This window comes from Odocoileus virginianus, chromosome 9 (genome assembly GCF_023699985.2).
Source record: "Odocoileus virginianus isolate 20LAN1187 ecotype Illinois chromosome 9, Ovbor_1.2, whole genome shotgun sequence".
NCBI lineage: Eukaryota > Metazoa > Chordata > Mammalia > Artiodactyla > Cervidae > Odocoileus > Odocoileus virginianus.
Window position 1 is genome coordinate 6,211,231 of NC_069682.1, and position 21,216 is coordinate 6,232,446.

General features: G+C 40.9%; 1 protein-coding gene and 1 pseudogene across 6 annotated transcripts in view; one reads left to right on the top strand and one right to left on the bottom strand.

The window, feature by feature from the left end:
- Positions 1–21,216, bottom strand: part of TASP1 (taspase 1) — a 248,285-nt gene that overhangs the window by 150,034 nt on the left and 77,035 nt on the right. For all 6 annotated transcript variants that reach the window (XR_011489320.1, XM_070471902.1, XM_070471900.1 and 3 more), the window contains one exon: positions 15,813–15,919. Coding sequence is in view for 5 of the 6 variants with exons in the window: in XM_070471902.1 (XP_070328003.1) it covers positions 15,813–15,919 (107 nt within the window). In the remaining variant the exon portion in view is untranslated. The remainder of the gene's footprint in view (positions 1–15,812; positions 15,920–21,216) is intronic.
- LOC110147311 (N-alpha-acetyltransferase 50 pseudogene) lies at positions 17,297–19,527 on the top strand (annotated as a pseudogene).

The window sequence follows — 21,216 nt, forward strand, 5'->3', positions numbered from 1 at the left end:
CCCACCATTCAATGTTTTCTTCCAGTAACACTTCTTTACCACCTTCCCATCCCCTAGATCAACCATCTGGCACCAGATCACACTCCTTGCGTTTGACTAACCAGTTCAGTTTCTTTAATTCCAGATTGCTTTCCTAAAAGCTCTAAATAATTAGAATTCATATAATACTTTAGCTCTAACTATTTTAGCTTTTACTTTTTCTACTGGAGAGCTGGTCATCCTTCACTGTCTTAAACTCAATCGTTGCTGTCTGGGAAACAAGTCCAGGGAGAAGGAGGAAATGGAGAGGATTTGGCAGTTTCACCTCCGAGAGGCACATATATGAAAGGACTTCAACCACAGAGATGGTGCAACATGCTACCAGCACACACACTAATAGGCTATGAATGTCATTACCTGGGCAGATTAAAAAACACATAAATAAATGAGCTAAGACTTTGCTAATTAAATAGACAGCAACAAAGTCTCTTTAATAAGAGCAGGCAACCTTTTTCAATTTAGTTGTCCAATTTGGCTCTTTCCAGGAACACCTGGTCGTGGTCTGGACCCCTGGTCTTTCTTTCATTTCAGAGCTTACATGTACCTTCTCTGGATAAAATTACACTTTTTCTTTTAAATACCAGAGCTCCACTGGCCTTTGAACTGAGTCTTAAAGCAGTGGGGAATAACAGATAAAGGACTCAAAGGTAACTTGGACAATCTGGAGTCTATTCCTGCCAAAGAAACACCATGACAATCGGGATGGGTCATTTAACCTGGATTTAAATTCCGCCCTCTTCAGACTTTAGAACAATATTTGACAGTGACTTTAGTAACTAAGTAATGTTACTTCATGTGATATGAGATTTTTTTAAGTACAGCAGGATTCATTTGACCATATAATTATTAGCATACTCACAAAAATAGACACTGTTATTTAAAATCATAAATACATAACAACTAAAGATCAGCATATTAAAAAGCAAAAGGGAGGCAAAAATGCCCATACAGTTATTTTCTTTTTGTTCCCCAATATATTAAAATCTTATTAGAAATTAGAGATAAACCAAAGAATTACAAAGAATAAGAAGGAGCTAAGTATAGTTTAGGATGTAAAATACAATCTAAACTAATTATGATAGTACTAAATCTCAGAAATTCTGAAGCCATTCAAATTAACTCCAATGATGTTTTCAGAGACTCCCAACACTTCAAAGCCTATGTTTAATGCAAATAGCGGCAGGACAGGTCCCACTCACACATATTTCAAAATACTCTCCTCATCTGCTTCCAAGTACAGTCAGTGCAAATAGACATTCAGGGGGGACTCTGGCTTTGGACTTATTTCCACTATAGCCTATTTCACTTTGCCAAATTCTGTGAACATTTGAATCCTTTCAACTGCCATGCCCCCATGGGGGATTACAGACTGCCAAAACCAGAGTTTGGTTTGACCAGAAAAGTTGGTCAGAAGTTGGCACATTGTAGTTTGGTTTTCTCATACCAAAAATTGGATCGTGTACTGCCATTCACGCCACCTCTCTAGATGGTCTCACACGTTCACACTACCTACCCAGCACCCGTGAGCATCTGGGTTTGAAATCACTGTCCTGCAGAAATTCTGTAGTGCAACTAGCTTATCCACTCACAGGCTTCTTCCAAACTTAGGACTTTCTCTTTCTCTCTACAGTTATGTAAGCCCTCCTCTTTAGCCAAGACCTTAGACCCAAAGACTAAAGTATTAGTCACTCAGTCATATCCAGCTCTTTGTGACCCCGTGGACTGCAGCCCGCCAGGCTCCTCTGTCCATGGGATTTCCCAGGCAAGAGTACTGGAATGGGTAGCCGTTCCTCTCTCCAGGGGGTCTTCCCACCCCAGGGATTGAACCCGGGTCTCCCACACTGCAGGCAGATTCTCTACCGACTGAGCCACCAGGGGAGGCCCAGCTTAAAGTCTAGCTCTTAATAAAGCTTATCATGTGCTTAGAGTGACTTTCCTCATCCTGCGAGTCCCTGCACCTCTCACAGACGGTTCTGTTCTTCTGGCACATACCAAATGAGTGTGATATGAGTTTCCTTTATTGCTTAATTCCTCTGGATCACCGAAAATGGTCAGGGCCTCTCAATGTATTCCCTAAAACCTGCTTGAAAACCTGTGTATACAGCAACAAATGTTTGCTGGTGATAATGATGAAGTCAAGGTAAAACAGGTACTGCAAAGAAAAGCTAAAGATCCCAAGAGGCCATGATCTCTGGTGGAAACGCCACTCAAGGCCTGTGCACTCCTCAAGGTCACTTACTGGTGAGTTCCTCAAAGTTTCAGATGATACAAATCGGTAAAGCAGTGAAAATGAAGCACTGCTATCCCTTGAGCAAAAAACATAAAATGACCACAGAAGAGTTGACAATGCTTGTAAAATGAAAATGCTCTCAATGTGTGTGTGGGGGCGGGCGGGGGGTGGGGGCTACAACCACAGCTTCATAGACTGTCTTAGCTTGCAAGGCAATCCCCATTTCCATTCCATCCCCTATCACTCCTTGGAAAATCACACAACCAAAATAAACAAGTGCTAGAAAATGGGTAGAAATTTTTGTGGTGGTGAAGGTTCATTCTTTCTCCTGGGTGGGGAGGTGGGGGTGCAGTGAAGACATGTTCTAAGAGTACATTTGTAAAACAGGCGTTTTCTTTTTTTTTTTTCCCACTTATTTTTATTAGTTGGAGGCTAATTACTTTACAATATTGTAGTGGTTTTTGCCATACATTGACATGAATCAGGCATGGATTTACATGAAAACAGGCATTTTCACCTGCATAACAGAAGTGGGAATTGGTCACATTTCTCTAGATGGCTAGATGGGCACGCCCCCTTGTGGACACTTCCTGACTCAACTCTGGAGTGGTTGGTTGCTTCTGAGATACTAGTTCCCTACAATCATTTCCTTCACTTAATGAATAATATTATTAGTACTATTTCCAAACAACCTAACTTTTCTTTCATTACATCCTCAAATACAAGCTTACTGTTAAAAGTGAGGTATAGTTTTGGACTAAGAGTATGCTTGAAGCATTAGAAAGAAGATTCAAACTTACAAGACTTACAATTGAAGAAAATAACAGATGCATTGCTCTCTCAAAATTTATAGTAGAATCATTGATTGTAGATGTTTAAATTAGCAATGCTAATTGCGTAAAGGTATTTTTCAAGGCACTGTGATAGGAATTAAAAACAAATGTTCATCCCTCTACATGCCTACACTAATAAGATAAAATAACCACACACATCAATCTCAAAATGGCAAAGGCAGAAGACAATTCAACAAGCACTTATTGAGTGCCCATTACATGTACTAAATAGAAGAAAGGAATTTGTTTTAATCTGGGTAGCATTTGAGCCAGTCCTTAAAGAAGGGCTTGGATTACCATTTCAGTAGGCAAAGTGGCAGGTATTTCATTATTAATTATCTTTTATTCCACAAAGAGAGACATGAGCAAAACTTAGAAATGAGAACTTTCAGGAAATTCATAAAAAATCAAATGCAGAGATGTAATTTGTAGTAGGGAAAAAAAAAAGAAAAGATTATTCCAGGAGAGAAATAAAGGAAAAGCAGGTTGGGTACAAGTTTGAAGAGGGTTTATAAAGTCAAGCTAAAGACACTGGGTTTTAATCTACAGATAGCAAAGATTCTATTAAAGTTTCTCCCAAGAGAAGGACAAAACCAATGCAGGTATTTTTAAGGAAATGTATACTGGGATAATACACAGAATTAAAGAGGAATGGGGAAAGTCTAGAAGCAGGGAGGCCAGTTAGAAAGATACTGCAACCAACCAGTCATCAAGGAAAAAATGGTACAGATTTGAGTGGTGGGCATGTCAAAAAGAAGCAACCAAAATAAAACAAAAAATAATACCTGTATTTATTATCAACTGTTTAATGAGCACTTATTATATATATTATATAATATGAAGTTAAAAGATGCTTGCTCCTTGGAAGGAAAGCTATGAGAAATCTAGAGAGTATATTAAAAAACAAAGACAACATTTTGCCAACACAGGTTCATATGGTTTCAAAACTCTGGTTTTTCCAGTAGACATGCATACAGATGTGAGAGTTGGACCATCCTTTAAGAAGGCTGAGTGCTGAAGAATTGATGATTTTGAACTGCGGTGCTGGAGAAGACTCTTGACAGTTCCTTGGACAGAAAGGAGACCAAACCAATCAATCCTAAAGGAAATCAACCCTGAATATGTATTTGAAGGACTGATGCTGAAGCTGAAGCTCCAATAATTTGGCCACCTGATGCAAAGAAGTGACTCACTGGAAAAGACCCTGATGCTGGGAAATATTAAGGGCAGGAGGAGAAGGGGGGTGACAGAGAACAAGATGGCATCACCAACTCAGTGGACATGAGTTTGAGCAAGCTCCAAGAAATAGTGAAGGACAGGGAAGCCTGGTGCGCTGCAGTCCATGGGGTGGCAAAGAGTCAGACACAACTCAGCGACTGAACAACAAACATTATGTGCCAAACTGAGACACCATGGTAACCAAAACAGACAGAGTCCCTGTCCTCCTGGAACCTGCACTGTAGTGGAAGAGAAGACGTCAAACAAGCGCCCTCAGAGAGAGGCAGCTGGAGCTGCCTGACCGCCTTATTGACAGGTGGAAGGGGGAAGGCAAAATTTCTGGGACCTGGAGTCACAGGACAAACGCCCTGACTCCTGCAGCATCTTGATAGTGTGACCTCCTGAGAGTAAAACAACAAAAGACTGGAAAGAAAGACAGGCACCTGCTCCTATCAAGTCCTGTGGGCTCTGTTATGGGGCTGCACTTTATTTCTAAGTGCAGCTGGAAGTGACTGAAGAGTTTAAACAGGGTCATGACAAAACAAAATTGCACTTTTAAGTGATTCCGTAATGCTGTTTTTAGAACTGACTGGAAGGGGCAGCAGCAGATGGATTGGGATGCTACCGCAGTCATGCAGGAGAAGGTGATGAACCTTGACTCTAGACTTGCTGAGCTAAGCTAGACATGAGGTGTGTAATAAGCAACTGGAAACGTCAGGGCATGAAAGTGGGATGGAAATAAAAATTTGGATTCATTCACTCAAACTAAGTTTCATGGGCACTGTGTCTGGTGCCTGTTGAAAAATTGACAGTGACCTGGAAACAAATTCTGGAATAAGGTGAAAGGAGAAAAGAACTCTAGACTTCCTGAAGGAGAGCTAAATAAGTAGGAGTGGACACAAACTTAACTGAATGCAGTCGTGTAACTACCAACTCCTCTAAAACATTCTATGTTCACGGAAGAAATGATTATTGAGCAGGTGCTTTTCTAGGCCCACTGTGACATATTAGGCAGAAAAACCAATGATTCTCAAATTCTGCCCCAATACCTTACACATCCCTGCAGATTTTCATTTAGTAAATTGAGAGTAGAGCCTAAGAACCTCCTACCAGTAGATTTAAAACTACCCAGATGGGGATGTCCCTGGTGGTCCAGTGGTTAAGACTGCACGCTTCCAATGCACGTGGCAAGGGAACTAAGTGCTGGTCAGGGAACTAAGTGCTCACATGCTATGCAGTATAGCTGAAAGAAAACAAAAACAAACACTACATGGATGAAGATAACAGTTAGCCAGGTTGAGCACACACTAGAATAAAGAAGCTCTCAATGAGAGGATCAAGAGGTTTGGAGAAGCTCTGTTTTGCCAGTGAGACTATATTAGCGAAGTGTCACATAGAAAGACAGCAGTCTCCTGGGACCACATGCTGCCTGTACGACTGAGGAATCTGAGGTCCAGAGAGGCTCCACGTCTGCCCCGGGCCTCTGGACCGGCCCATGTCAGATGACCAGATCTCCCGGTCTTCTGTACCCATCTCAGCTGGCACCACTCCCTCCACTCCTCGAGTAACCCCAGCCTCGGGTCTTGAATAGTTTCTGGCCCACAACTTCTTATTCAGAAGGTTCTAGGCTGATGAAAGAAGATGTGGACCAGTCAGGACTCTGCGAACTCCAGCTTTCCTTAATCTTGATTAAGCAGTGGGTCTTACCTTCTGATCTTAAAGCACCCTGTTATTGATCTATGTGTATGTGCACACCAGTGTATACACATTTGTCTCTTCATGTGCTGGTTTATTCTGCTGGCCTTACCACATGTGTATATTAGCTATACACATGTTAACACCACTACATCTGTGACAGGTCAACTCAGGTCATTAGCACATGGGGATACAGTATGAGGACATATTTAAAAATTCTGACTTAGAACCTGATGCTGTTAACATCATGGTCTGAACCAACTCCCAGATAGGAAGACGTCTATGAAATCCCATTCACTGGAGGAATTTCCATTTAGGAAAGCAATAATATGACAATTTGTACACTATATACAAGGTCAGCAAAGATTATCCCAATGATAATGAAGGAATACCTTCATTTTCCCCTCCTATGATTCTGGTTAAACATCAAAACTTACAAGAGGCTCTACAGAGCTGATGAATACTAAAAACAGAGGGAGGATTTACAAGTCTAACAACATCTGATGTCAACCTATAATAAGCCTCCTGGAAAACCACATTCCCTTACAAAATAAAAACAGCAGTTAAGGTCTGTTAACACTGATTTCTTGCCTCACTAATCTCACTTATAATTTTAAAACTCAGTGTAAATTTAAGGCATAGTTTCATGAGGGTTTAAGGAAGACTTGGGAAGAAATCCAACCTACTAGGTATTGAATCTTTATACAAGAACTTAGAAACTTTTTCTGAAATATTGCCCAGCTATCAAGGGTTGAAAGTTCTGGATGTGGGTAATTGATGAATTGGCATAAACTGCTATAAACCATAAACATTTAAAGAAGGTCCATCAATTTATATTGCAAAGAAATACTGCTCATCAGACTGTATAACCTACATCAATGCATGAGGTGGGAGTAATCTAGTAACACAAGGAATTAAGTTACTGACCTACTTTCTGATTTACATGTAAGTCCTATAGGCTTAATCAGTAATCAAGATAATCTTAGAACAGGAAAATATAAATTTTAAAATGTTACTTACAATTCAAAGAAATAATTTCAAATGGAAGATAATCACTACACAGAATGAATTTATAGATTTATAGAAAAAAATTAAATACATGAAGGCTATATTTTACTTCTTTATGTAAGAGAAGGCAAAGGAGTTTCTTGCTTCTGTTTACTCACATATCTATGCATTAACTTCCTTCTTGAGAGACACCATAGGACTCCAGATCAAGCAAATATCTATAAAAGACTAATTACTCCTTCCCTGCATACATAATACACAGACATGTACACAAGTACAAATAGAACAATCTGAAGAAAATATGTTGTTTTTCATGCACTTATTTTCTTTGATCTTAACCTACCTCTCACCCAAAAAATACAGTGATTTAGTATGATACAGTTAAGCGTTTATATAATAATTTCAAGATGGTGGATAAAAGGGAGAAATGTTACCCACAATATACTTCAAAAGAATAGAATATATTTATATGAAGTGCACAAAGCAAGGCCCAACATTTCCTTTCTGAAACATGTGGCCAATTTGATGTCCCTATGTGGTGGCTAAAGAACACAAAATTAAAAGTTGTAGCATCTCTTTAGAGTGGTTTTGAACACACAACATTGTACAAAAGCATTCAAGCCTTTCTAAACTCATTCATTAGAAACTGAAGAATGAAAGATACTCACATAATGGGAAAGGCCTGATTTTCTTTCATCTCCCCACCCTATACAAGTACTGCTTTACCTAAAAATCTATGAAATTAATTGAAAAATTATTTGTAAATGTGAAGGGAGGAGGCAAAGAATTCCATGGACATTCAACTGTAAAATCTGTTATTAAAGGAAAAGACATGGAAACTATTTCGACAATATGCTTGTGAAAAATGGAGAAAAAAGGCTTGAAACATCAAAAATGTTGAGATCAAACAATACCCCCAACCTCTCTTAATACTCTAAGAATGAAAGAACCCCTTCTAGTAACATCCAGGGCTAGCTGTTTGAAACTGATATTTATGAAATCTAGACTATCCTGTGCATTGAATCTATTTGTTTTCCAAACCTATGGATCTCTCCTCTTGGTAACACGTCCTTCCCTTATGTAACAAGGTTATGTAACAATTCAGTCAGTCCCGTAGCTCCAGCTAAGAGCTGCTATTGGCCAATGAGTTAAGCATTTCATTCCAAAAGAAAGTTTCCTTTTTCAAAAATGCTAAGATTGATGCTAACACAACTACCTTTTACTTTTTGTATCAAAACAAAAGATAAAATTTAAAACATGTCATCACTTCATCACATACACCACAAGAATCATGGATACACATTCTAACAACAATGAGTCCAAGGCAACATGGCCAGGGGAGAATGCACATGCCAGTATGTGGGTGTCACAAAGGACAGAGGAGCACACTAAACTACGCCATGAGCACCTGAGCAGCAGAACTCGGCCTGAAGGAAACCCCACGGGACCAACAGTTCTGGTTTCAACACAGAGAGATGCGCTACCACAGCTCAGCTAAATAATATCAGTCACTCAACAACATGGTTCAAATCTCCATTACATGGTACAGTAACCGTGAGTAATTGCATAGAGTATAAACCTCACTACTGGCTCTTCAGTTCAAAGATCACTATGTCCATCATAATGACGGACGTCCATCATTATCAGTAACCAATCATGTCATTTTATTCAAAGTCTGTCACTGATAGACACCAAAGTGTGTAGCTGTGCTGCCTCCTTGTCTCCCAGTGATAAACCCACATGCCATTTTTTTAAAATTGACAATCTAAAAAGGACACTATGCAACTAAGATGAAAGTGAAGCAAAGAAGCAGTGATAATGCTGGAAGTGAAATTCCAATCAAAGTTAAATGGAAGTTACAGAAGAAATAGTTGACTGTGGGAATTTTTGGCACTGTCACCATTCAAGAGACTTTAGATCTACAGTCAGAGGAATTCAGTGAAGACAAATTGGTCAACATAAATAAGGAATGTAGTTGTGACGAAAAGGATGAAGATGTCACAGAGGAAGTTACGCTATCAAAAAATTTGACATTAAAGGAACTGAGAGATCACTTATAACATGGAAACAGCAAAAGATAAAATGATGAAAGCAGATCCAAAATTCAAAGGGAGTTTAACAATTCACCATGACATAATCAGATACTCACTCCACACTGTAAGTTATATGACAGGAAGGCAAGCACTGTTCAAACTACTCTTGATAAGGGATTTTTTTATACAGAAAAAACAAAACACTAATTCTGATGTTTTAAATTACTGTACTAAATAAATATTCATTTTAATTTTTTGCTTGTTTCTCTATGCATTTATAACCAACAATAAAAGAATTTTTAATGTGTTGACAAAAATGTTTAAAGCTCATGGAATAAGTGTAACTTTTGCCATTAAGATCCCTTTGCACGATTTCGGTTTGCATGGTCATTTTCATGGTCCAGCACTACCATGCAAAGTGTGGACTGCCTGTATACACTGCAAGGGAAAGGAGGAGGTAAGAGAAAATCCAGAACAGCTGGGTCTGCCCAGAGAAGGGAGGGGAACAGAGAGCAGACAACTGCTACCTTTATATTACACAGAACTACAGGTAAATAATAACCTTTTCCTTCTCCAGTATGTTTTCCCTGCTAAGTCACACACAAAAAAACATGGATGAAACAGAGAAACCAACTATTAAGAATGGACAATTACTCAGAATTTATTCCTGATTTTTTAATATCTTAAACCCCATGTATTCTGAAAGAGAAAACAAAATGGGTTTTATTTGATTTACGGGTGGATTAGCTGCTTACGCCAGTATTGGTTTGCAGCAACAAGGGACATATTAATTGTGGGGAGAAAGATGACAAAAATAAGTTCCCCATTCACACTACACACTATAAACTACCTACCTAGTAACCACTCTCCTCCCCTTCCTTAACAAGGAAAGAACTATTTTGTTGGGAAGACAAGTCATGAGCTGAGAGAGAGTAATCAGGAAAATCCACTCAATTCCCTAGACTCTTTTGCAGCTGGGAATAGCAATGTGACCAAAAGAAATAACTAAAGAGGACTCCATTGAGAGAGAGCCTGGAAAACCTTCGCATCCCAGATAGAAAGGTGAGACACATCTGGCACTAGTCTCCCCTTGCCCACCCTCCATGGTCTCACTTTCTCACCTTCAATGCAGACGTGACACCTCAAATTATAGAAATCATATTCTACCCATAAGGCAAAAGGCGTGAGGGAAAAGTCCTAAGAGAAATCCCAGATATGCTAGCTCCAGCATCACTAGAAGCCCGAGCTCACGAAAGCTTGCAACCCACCCACTTCCAATTTTTTTATATGCCAGGGAGCAGGGGGACAAATATGCATTTCCTAAGTCACCGTCAGGTTTTCTGTTTTTTGCGGTCAAAAGCATCCCATTGATTAACCATTCTTATTCTAAACTAAGTCAAATGTAAGTGTAGATGGTCAGAGACTAAGGAAAATAAAAATATTCTGACTGAGGTAGCAAGCTGATGAAATCTTCTTCTTGCTTTAACTCTGATTTCTATTAGCACTGTCCATGGGGTCACAAAGAATCGGACACGACTGACTGAACAACAACAACAAAATTAGTACTGTGACAGGTCTGGACAATCGGTTACCTTTTTAAGGAAAAAGAGAAATATCAATGCAACAAAAATCTCCAAATTTATTTTCTTTATTATCAGGCTTAAAAATATTTACTCTACTGTATACTCCTTTCAAGACAATATTTATGTCCTCCAACACTGAATAACCAAGAAAGTGAACATCAGGAAAGTTACCAAAAACCCTATTCTTTTCATTATGTTTGTATACCCAACTCACAGCTTCTTTTATGTAGCCACAACACACAGTAGTACTGGGTCTTAGTCAATGCTGACTAACCAAAACTATGTGGAAACTATACACACAGGACAGGGAGTAATAAACTAAAACACAGGTTGATTGAGAAAACAGCTATTTGCCTGTCACAACATCTCTAAAAAGTTGCTGTACTTCCTCTCAAAAATTGTAATTTTCTGCTCCACTGGCTCCTTATCTGGTAGCCTGTTCTTTCTGGGAGCATTTTTATCACCTCTGCCAAGGTTATGCAGCAAACATCTGTAAGACAAAACCTGTGGCCAGCACCCTTCCCTAAAGACAGAAACTCGGTCAGAGTCATTTTTGTAGGTCAATGTCAAAACCCAGTGCTTTTTACACATTAAAGTTCAAACATTCTGAATACTAAAAACATTTTCCTGTCATTTCAGGTGTCTAAACTACGCCATTTGAAGCATACCTGAACTCCAGCTCTGTACCCACCACGGCCAGCATCTCTTACCACCCTCCCCTTCTCCACTGCAAGACTCCGCCTGGCGGAGCAGGTTTCTTTCTTTTCAGGCTGAGTGACATTAGAGACGAAGGCAAACAATGGCAAAGGCAAAGATGAGGGGGCCTCTGTCAGTGACGGTCACCAAGCACGTGATCATCTCTTAACACTTCTGTCTCTCCTAACAGCCACAAAGGAGAATATCACTATTTTCTATTTTAAAAAATAAGGAAACTGAGACTTCTTAGGTGAAATTACTCACTGAATTCACATAAGGTCACTGAAACCAGTAAGGTATCTCGACCCCGCTTCCAACCCCACGGCAAAACTTCTTTAAAGCATTATCTCGACCATGTCCTCCTGATGGAGCCTCCGCAGAAGGTCTATAATCCTCTGCATCAGGGAGACCGTCCTCACCCGGGTCCTCCCCCATGGAGCCTCCGCAGCAGGTCTATAATGCTCTGCATCAGGGAGACCGTCCTCACCCGGGTCCTCCCCCATGGAGCCTCCGCAGCAGGTCTATTATCCTCTGCGTCAGGAGACCGTCCTCACCCCGGTCCTCCCCTATGGAGCCTCCGCAGCAGGTCTATAATCCTCTGCGTCAGGGAGACCGCCCTCACCCAGGTCCTCCCCCATGGAGCCTCCGCAGCAGGTCTATAATGCTCTGCGTCAGGGAGACCGTCCTCACCCGGGTCCTCCCCCATGGAGCCTCTGCAGCAGGTCTATAATCCTCTGCATCAGGGAGACCGTCCTCACCCAGGTCCTCCCCCATGGAGCCTCCGCAGCAGGTCTATTATCCTCTGCGTCAGGAGACCGTCCTCACCCGGGTCCTCCCCCATGGAGCCTCCGCAGCAGGTCTATAATCCTCTGCGTCAGGGAGACCGTCCTCACCCGGGTCCTCCCCCATGGAGCCTCTGCAGCAGGTCTACGGTCCTCTGCATCAGGGAGACCGTCCTCACCCGGGTCCTCCCGCATGGAGCCTCCGCAGCAGGTCTATAATCCTCTGCGTCAGGGAGACCGTCCTCACCCGGGTCCTCCCGCATGGAGCCTCCGCAGCAGGTCTATAATCCTCTGCGTCAGGAGACCGTCCTCACCCGGGTCCTCCCCCATGGAGCCTCCGCAGCAGGTCTATAATCCTCTGCGTCAGGGAGACCGCCCTCACCCGGGTCCTCCCCCATGGAGCCTCCGCAGCAGGTCTATAATGCTCTGCGTCAGGGAGACCGTCCTCACCCGGGTCCTCCCCCATGGAGCCTCTGCAGCAGGTCTATAATCCTCTGCATCAGGGAGACCGTCCTCACCCGGGTCCTCCCCCATGGAGCCTCCGCAGCAGGTCTATAATCTTCTGGGTCAGGGAGACTGTCCTCACCCAGGTCTTCCCCAATGGAGCCTCCGCAGCAGGTCTATAATGCTCTGCGTCAGGGAGACCGTCCTCACCCGGGTCTTCCCCCATGGAGCCTCCGCAGCAGGTCTACAATCCTCTGCGTCAGGGAGACCGTCCTCACCCGGGTCCTCCCCCATGGAGCCTCTGCAGCAGGTCTATAATCCTCTGCATCAGGGAGACCGTCCTCACCCGGGTCCTCCCCCATGGAGCCTCCGCAGCAGGTCTATAATCTTCTGGGTCAGGGAGACTGTCCTCACCCAGGTCTTCCCCAATGGAGCCTCCGCAGCAGGTCTATAATGCTCTGCGTCAGGGAGACCGTCCTCACCCAGGTCTTCCCCCATGGAGCCTCTGCAGCAGGTCTATAATCCTCTGCGTCAGGGAGACCGTCCTCACCCGGGTCTTCCCCCATGGAGCCTCCGCAGCAGGTCTATAATCCTCTGCGTCAGGGAGACCGTCCTCACCCGGGTCCTCCCCCATGGAGCCTCCGCAGCAGGTCTATAATCCTGTGCATCAGGGAGACCGTCCTCACCCGGGTCCTCCCCAATGGAGCCTCCGCAGCAGGTCTACAGTCCTCTGCGTCAGGGAGACCGTCGTCACCTGGGTCCGCAGTCACCAGGTCCTGAGTTTAGTAGCCCGGCCTCCGCCCATCTCCTGTTTTCTCAGCAGCTTCTGACCCGGTGACGACTGGCTCTGAGCTTCTGTCTGCTTCCTAGCCACTCTCCTGGGGGCCCCTCTACCCCACTGGCTGCTCCATTTTTTTCCTTCACTGGTTTCTCCTCCTCCCAACATAGACACGTCAGCCTGGCCTGGGGACCAGTTTTCAGACCTCTAATTTCACTCACTCCTCAGTGAGCTGATCTGGCCACATGGATTTATATTCCTTTTGATGCCAATAGTTTCCAAATGAGAAACGCTCTCCTGACCTACCCCTAAGCTTCAGATGCATATAACCAACTCCATAGTCAACATCTCCTGCTGCCACATCAAGCTTTTCATTGGAAATCCTCTTAACTAGGTTGATGAGTGGTCATTTAAATTTTTCAAAAATTGATTATCCTCTGGGTGAAGTAGAGAATCATAAAAAAGGACACATATTGTAAATATGTCTTTTCTTAATTAAAACATAAAACCAATTAATTCATTCACTAGCCAATCTTTTTATATAAGACCAAAGCCTTTTCTCTGAATGTGAGCCCACATATAAATGGTCCATATCATCTTTCTATAACACGCTGGATTGTCCTATGATTTCAAATTTTATCTAAAATAGAACAAGAATATAAAGACATTAACAACACACTCTGAATACAGAAAGCTTCTAGATTTTTATGATTTTTCTCAATATTTTATAACTGGCTTCCCCCAACTTAATTCTATGGCAAAAATAATTCTATTTTTACAGACCCACTCTGCTTTTTCAAGTTAGTTTTCAAACAAACAACCCTTTCAATTCTCAAGCAGAGAACTCTCTTTTTAAGCTCAATATTCATCAGTTTACAGAAGACGTGAAGAACTATGTACTTACAGCAGTAGAAAACAAGAGCATAATGAGACTCCTGGTGGCACAAAATTCAGCTGAAAAGGGCAGAGGAACAGTACAGACTACAAGCGGTCTATTAGCTTCGGGGGCTTAGGGCACTTTAGCATCCGATAATATGTTTTGTGGTGAAAATAAAAAGTATTGGTTAATGTGAGTCTGTTAAGGGAATATGGACCAAGCAAGTTCTTTTCCTCCACTTCCCACCTCTATCACCATGAAATCACACTTTCTCTAACTCCCCTCACCTTAAGAAATGTCAACACACAATGACTAAAACTAAAACCTACAACTCCGCTCTCTATCTCACCAACCTTTCAGACACCAGTAATCGCTGCCCTTTGTAGGAACCCTTAGAATATATCCTGGATGTAGTCACTTCTCTCCTTCTCCATCTCCATCATCCATGGTCCAAGCTGCCATCATCTCCCAACTGTAAAACCTGTGTAACTAGTCTCCACACTTCTGTTCTGGCCTCCCCCTGTCCTCCACATAGCAGCCCAAAAGAACTTGGTAAAACATATCTCTCACTACGAGAGACGATTTAGTATGCATTCATATATTTAGTATGCATTCATATATGAGAAAACCACACACAGCTATGACAGAAAGTGTAAGTCAGTATATAAGCAATTAGAGAAGGGCTAATCAAAACAGAATACTGAGATTCCAAGTTGTATCAAACGATGATGTGACATGAGACTTTCATCCTGATCGTGGTGCTATCCAACCCTGAAGCCATAGGTCGAGCAGGACTGTCACAGTCTTAACTTGTTTCTGTTCCCGCAACACCTGATGACTGCCACACGTGGGCTCACAGTGGCACGCAAACGCGTGAGATGCAAGCAAAGAGTGTGCAAGAACAGAAACAGACATGCAAGTAGAATACGCAAAGAAACCTACATGAATCTAACATATACACTTCCCTATAACACTCCATCCCCTGAAGAGCCATTTTCACCTAGAGCTGCAATGACCAAAACAGCGGCCATGAGCCACACAGCCCTACTGAGTGCTTAAAAATATGGCGAGGACAAATAAGAAGTCAGATTTTTAATTTTATTACATTTTAATTAACTTTAATTTTAGAACAGATATTCAAGTCAATTACTGGAAAGTTTTAAGTATGCTTGTAATGTAATCTGCTATGTAAACCTACCTTATCAACTATTAATTTTATGATATTAAATACAGATCAAATATTTCCAATGAAAATTTAGTGTCATAATTGAGACATGCTGTTAAGTGTGAAATATACACTGCTTTTGAAGACAATACCGAAAAAAGAAAATAGAATAGCTCGCTAGTAATTGTCTCACTGGTTACATATTTAAAGGGAGTTTTGGGTTCACTGGTTTAAATAAAATAAATATTAAAATTAATTTTACCTGTTTATTTTTACTTTTTTAAGTGTAGCGATGGAAAACTTGAAAAGTACATATGTGGCATGCATTATATTTCTACCGGGTCATACTATTCTGAAACTTACATATCTAAATGCAAACTAAATATATCACTATGATACATTAATTATTAATATTTTAAACACCTCCTGACCTTTTCACTTGATTGTCTTCTTTTCTTTAGTTGAATGAAATCTGTTTCCACCCTTTCTGCCAGCTCTAGTTTCCTCTTGTTTCTTTTAAAAGCAGCTAAACTGAATCCTATAAAAGAAACATTAAAAATAACATTTGAAAAATATTAGGGCAGTGGGGTAGACAAGGTATCCTGAAGAGCCTTCTCCGGACAAAATCCTTAAAAATGTTGGATAAAGGGTTTTGTAAGTCTTTTCAAGGTTCACTGAGGTGAGAGGAGAATTAAAAAAATAACCTAAGATTAAGAAAAAGGTCAAATCCAGAGAGAAAAGTGAGTTCTGAAGGTAGACGCTCTCCAGCAGTGTCTGCTAATGCATGCCACGGCCAGCTCTGATTTTGAAGGGCTCTGTGCATAAGAGATAAAAGACACTGGGACGATGCAGCAGGAGAAAACATATCACAGATCATCCACATAAGAAGGGGGAGCCCAAAGGGTGATACACCTAATGAAGGAAAAAACTGGAAAGCACAACAATACACAAAGAATTAGGAAACCTGTAAGCTGACTTGTCTATAAAGATAAGAAAAGTCATGTTACACTTGGCCGGTTCAGGATAGGGAGATCTATTGTTGTGTGTGTGTGTGTGTGTGTGTGTGTGTGTGTGTGCACGCGCAAGCACACATGCACACTGGGTGGGGCACGGGCTTCTTCTTAGAGAAGAACAACTGGAATTATAAGGAAAAAATACAGATATAGATAACATTAAAATATAAAAAATATTTTAAAATTCAGACAGAATTAGGAGAATCCATATTACTTATGTGCCCTGGAAAAAATAAATAAAAAAAACAAAACAAAACAATGATCTTGGTGAGATAATGCTTCAAAGACTCATTAAACACAAATGCAAATACTCCCTGGAAAAACCTGCATTTTTCCTCAAAGAATTTCCATGTTCCAATTAACATGAGCCCATAAAAAAAAAAAATTCATAAAAAGAATGAGAAATAAATCACCCCAAATGAAAAATAAAAATCAGCCAAACATTAGAAAGGGTAATCCAACCTGCAAAGACTTCACATACTGAAATAATCAATAATACACAGAATATAAAATGTTTATGCTCACAGACATTAGAAGATATTGAATGTATAACTAAGGAACAATAGGTGACAAAATGTCCAGACAGACTTGAAGAAGAACCAAATAGAACTTCTTAAAAAAAAACCACAATAATCGGAATTTTAAAATTTAACAGACAGAGGCCTGGAGTGCGGCTGCGCGAGGGGCGCCGGGGCGCCGGGCGCCGGCGCGCAGAAGGGGCGGGGTGAAAGGTCAAAGCGCAGCGGCGGGAATGGCTGGTGGCGGCGGGCGGGAGGCTAGCTCCCCGTGTGCACGTGTGGAGAAGCTGCGGTGGCGGGAGGCACCTCCGCCCCTTCCGAAGACGCAGGGCCACGCTAAACTCTCGCGGCCTCCGTCACCCGCTCAGCTCCTTGCCTTAGGCGAGGAGGCCGGCTGGTGGGGTTGAGTGGCCCGAGCGAGGGCGCGGGGAGCTCAGGGCGGCGACGACCACGGCGTTGATATCGGTGGTAACAACGGCCTCAGCAGGCGGGGAAGATGAAAGGTAGCCGGATCGAGCTGGGAGATGTGACACCACACAATATTAAACAGCGGAAGAGATTAAACCAGGTCATCTTTCCAGTCAGCTACAATGACAAGTTCTACAAGGATGTGCTGGAGGTTGGGAACTAGCAAAGCTTGCCTATTTCAATGATATCGCAGTGGGTGCGTGTGCTGTAGGGTGGATCATTCACAGAATCAGAAGAGACTTTACATCATGACACTAGGATGTCTGGCACCATACCGAAGGCTAGGAATTGGAACTAAAATGTTAAATCACGTCTTAAACATCTGTGAGAAAGATGGCACTTTTGACAACATCTATCTGCATGTCCAGATCAGCAATGAGTCTGCAATTGACTTCTACAGAAAGTTTGGCTTTGAGATTATTGAGACAAAGAAGAACTACTATAAGAGGGTAGAGCCCGCAGATGCTCCTGTGCTGCAGAAAAACCTCAAAGTCCCTTCTGGCCAGAACGCAGATGTGCAAAAGACAGACAACTGAACAAATTACAGATGAACCTTCTTGCACTTGCTTGTCGCCAAATAAGAGAGAGGCCCATTGATTCCCCGCCCCCTTCCTTTAAAACTTTCCCCTTCCTTGTTCTTACTTCTCCTCCTTTCAAAACTTGCTTCCCTTTCCTCTAAAAGTGTTAAACTTTTAAGGACGTATTAATCATGTTTGGATTGTTGTAGTTTTCTTATTTTTGTGAGGTGGTTTGATTGTAGGAAGGAGAAGGTATAGATTGGTTTAGTTTAACAGTTAAGGTATATATGGTCCCAAAAATCTGAGTGTCAATTTCCTTTTTTTTTTTTAATGTCCTGCTTTCACACTGAAAGGCAGAGCCTACAAAATATTGTATTATTTCAAAGGACAAAAAGAAGCAGCAGCAATATCTTGTTCTCTAACTCTTAGACAAGTTTAGTGTGTTTGTGGTCCTTTGGGTTTTTAAAAGATTCTGTGGGATACTAATCCCTGTACATTGCCTTCAATCCACCTTTTGTTCTTCTGAGTATTATCTCAGGAGTTGGGCCATTGTTATCCTTGTAAGAAATACTAAGCTTATTTTGTTCTGTTAAGCAATTATTTCTTCCTTCTTTGCTGGTGGCTGAAGGTGTGTGGGACAGTTTGAATTGGTAGTATTAGACTTTGGTCTCGGTATGTGAGTTAAACTGCTTTTTGCTAATGAGTGGGCTGTTGGTTAGCAGGTTTGTTTTTCCTGCTGTTGATTGTTACTAGTGGCATTATCTTTTAGCATATGGGCTGGTGAGATTAATTTTTTTCTTTAATATCCCAGCTAGAGATACAGCCTTTAACTGACCTAAAGAGGTTTGTTGTGATTTGCTTTTTTTCTCCTGTTGTTTTTCTTCAGTAAACCCACAGTAGTTGGTCAGACCTTAAATATGGAGTTGATGTCCTTTATAGGTCAGTGCCCTTAAATAAACCTGAAGTAGGTATTGTCTCCTGGACATACAAAAAAAAATACCTAAACAGAAGCTTAGATGGATTTGTGGCACAATAAATGCATTTAATGTCAGCTAACGCAGACTGTTAGAAGTGTGGCCACTGAGCATTTGATTTTAGAGGAAAGAATATCTAGACAGTATTTTTGAGAATAACATAGCTGTGCTATTGCTTATCTGTCGGAGAACATCCCAGATTTGCTTACATTCTGTGCCTGTGATACTGAGTTTAAGGATTTGGGGGAGGGGGAATTATTAAACACATTGCTTCTGTTCTTGGGAAAAGTAGAAGTCTAGAAGTGTTAATAACGCGAATGTCACTGTGACCTCCTGTACTGACAGGACTGGTTTATGCCAGATCATTTTCTGGCACTTAGGGAGTGGCTTTGACAGGTCAGTAACTTTCTGTAAGATAGAGGACCTCTAAAATTTTCAGGCTTGCCTCCATAATCCCATCTCCAATATTCAAAATTTTCTACATTGCCAATACCAGTGGCTTAAGAAATGTTTTCATTAGACTTAAAACGTTGCACAGAGCTTGAATTTTCTGTCATTTGACTTTAAAAAGAAGGCTGATTCATAACATTTATCTTCTTGTGTAAATTCTGGCATAAAAGTTTCATCTCTTCAAATACATTGAATGACAAAATTATTTTACACAATGTTTATGCACATCTTATAATCTTAAGTTCTTATTTGAGAATGTGAAAATGCAAGGTACAATAGACTTCAACAGTCTTAGTTGAGTGCCAAGAATAATTCAGAAAAAGAAGATAGTTGATGAGTGAGTTCATAGAGTTCTAATCTTAAGATAGTAAAAATGTAGAAAGACCTTGCTGGTTTCTTGGGTATCAGTTTCTTAAGCAGTCCAAATCTAAGCTTAGAAGAAAAGTTTAGCATTGAGCACCTTTACCTTCATGGATAAGCTTCAGCTTGCTCTTGCCAAGAGAAGAGTGCTTGAGTTACAGAAGGCAAGATTAGTTTCAAGAATTCAGTCTTTTTGTAAACTTCAGATGTCAAAATAGATTTTGATATATAAATGAGTTTTGTGAGATGACACTGCCTCTATTTCTATAACCATTTCACCTGGACTATCTAATCAGTCCTATGAATGTATCCCTAGATGTGGTTAATGAAAACCGAATAGCTGCCTCATGACAATTAAGTACATATTTTTTATGGAGGAAAAAATATTAAGTGGGCTCCCTATCATTTTAGTGTTTCTTTCTCCACACTAGTCACTGACTTTAACCTAAATTGTGTTTGTAAAAGGTGAACTGTCCTACATCATACTTATATGAAATAATTCCATCCATTTATGGAAGAGGAGGATGGAGAAGAGGTAGAAGCTAGGCACTCTTTCATGTGCCTAGAAGTCAGTAAAGACTGAAATAGTGTCCCATGTTGAGTAGGTTATTTTGAAATACGATAATTATCATTGAGGTAAAATAATTCTATTAACTAGAAGATCACAAGATGTATCCATCATATTTTTTAGGGAAGATAGTTTTTTTCTGTGGGGCAAATAGGTAAAATTATATCATATGGTAATTACATTTAGGTTCTAAAGAAAATCTGCAGAGAAATCTATGCAATATATAATTCGTCCAGATTAGTTTTCATTTGGGGAAAAAAGTTCTGAAATATCCCCAAAGCAGTTTAGTTATCAATTGAGAGTCCTCCAGAAATAGAACTAACTATTGAGAAACTGTGGAATGTGGGGTGGAAAAGAAGAGCTCCCTCAGTTTTTTGGAGGGAATAACTTTAAAAATACTTAAATAGCTAAGTTTACTTGGTGCAGTTAAGATTTAAATCTGTTGATTTTAACATTGCTGTTACATCTGAAATAAACTTATGTGATGTTCTGGTAAAAAATAAATAAATAAAATTTAACATACAGATTTAAACAATTAGATTCAGCTGATGAGAGAATTACAAACTGAAATATAACACTGGAAAGAATAGTTTTCTAATAATAGAATATTAAAATATTAAAAGAATTTCTCCCATCAAATATTATCAAAAGTACTGGATAAAACATGAAAATTACCACCCTAAAAGCATTAAAAAAAAACTTATTAAAAATATCAAGCTTTTCTGGGGATAAACTAGGGGCTAAAGCTATTATTATTGCACTGTGAGCAGTGGATAGCACTAGAGCAGCTGAATTTGATTCCACAACATGAAGGACAGCCACATGTTCAATCCAGAGGGAGGCTTCCCCACAGGAAGGCCAGGCTAGAACCAAGCAAACCCACCCCGACCCTCTAACCCAAGGCCAAGCGCATTTAGGCAAAATGGTTCTCCTCAATGCACTGAAATGCCTGCTCATCCAGAGCCG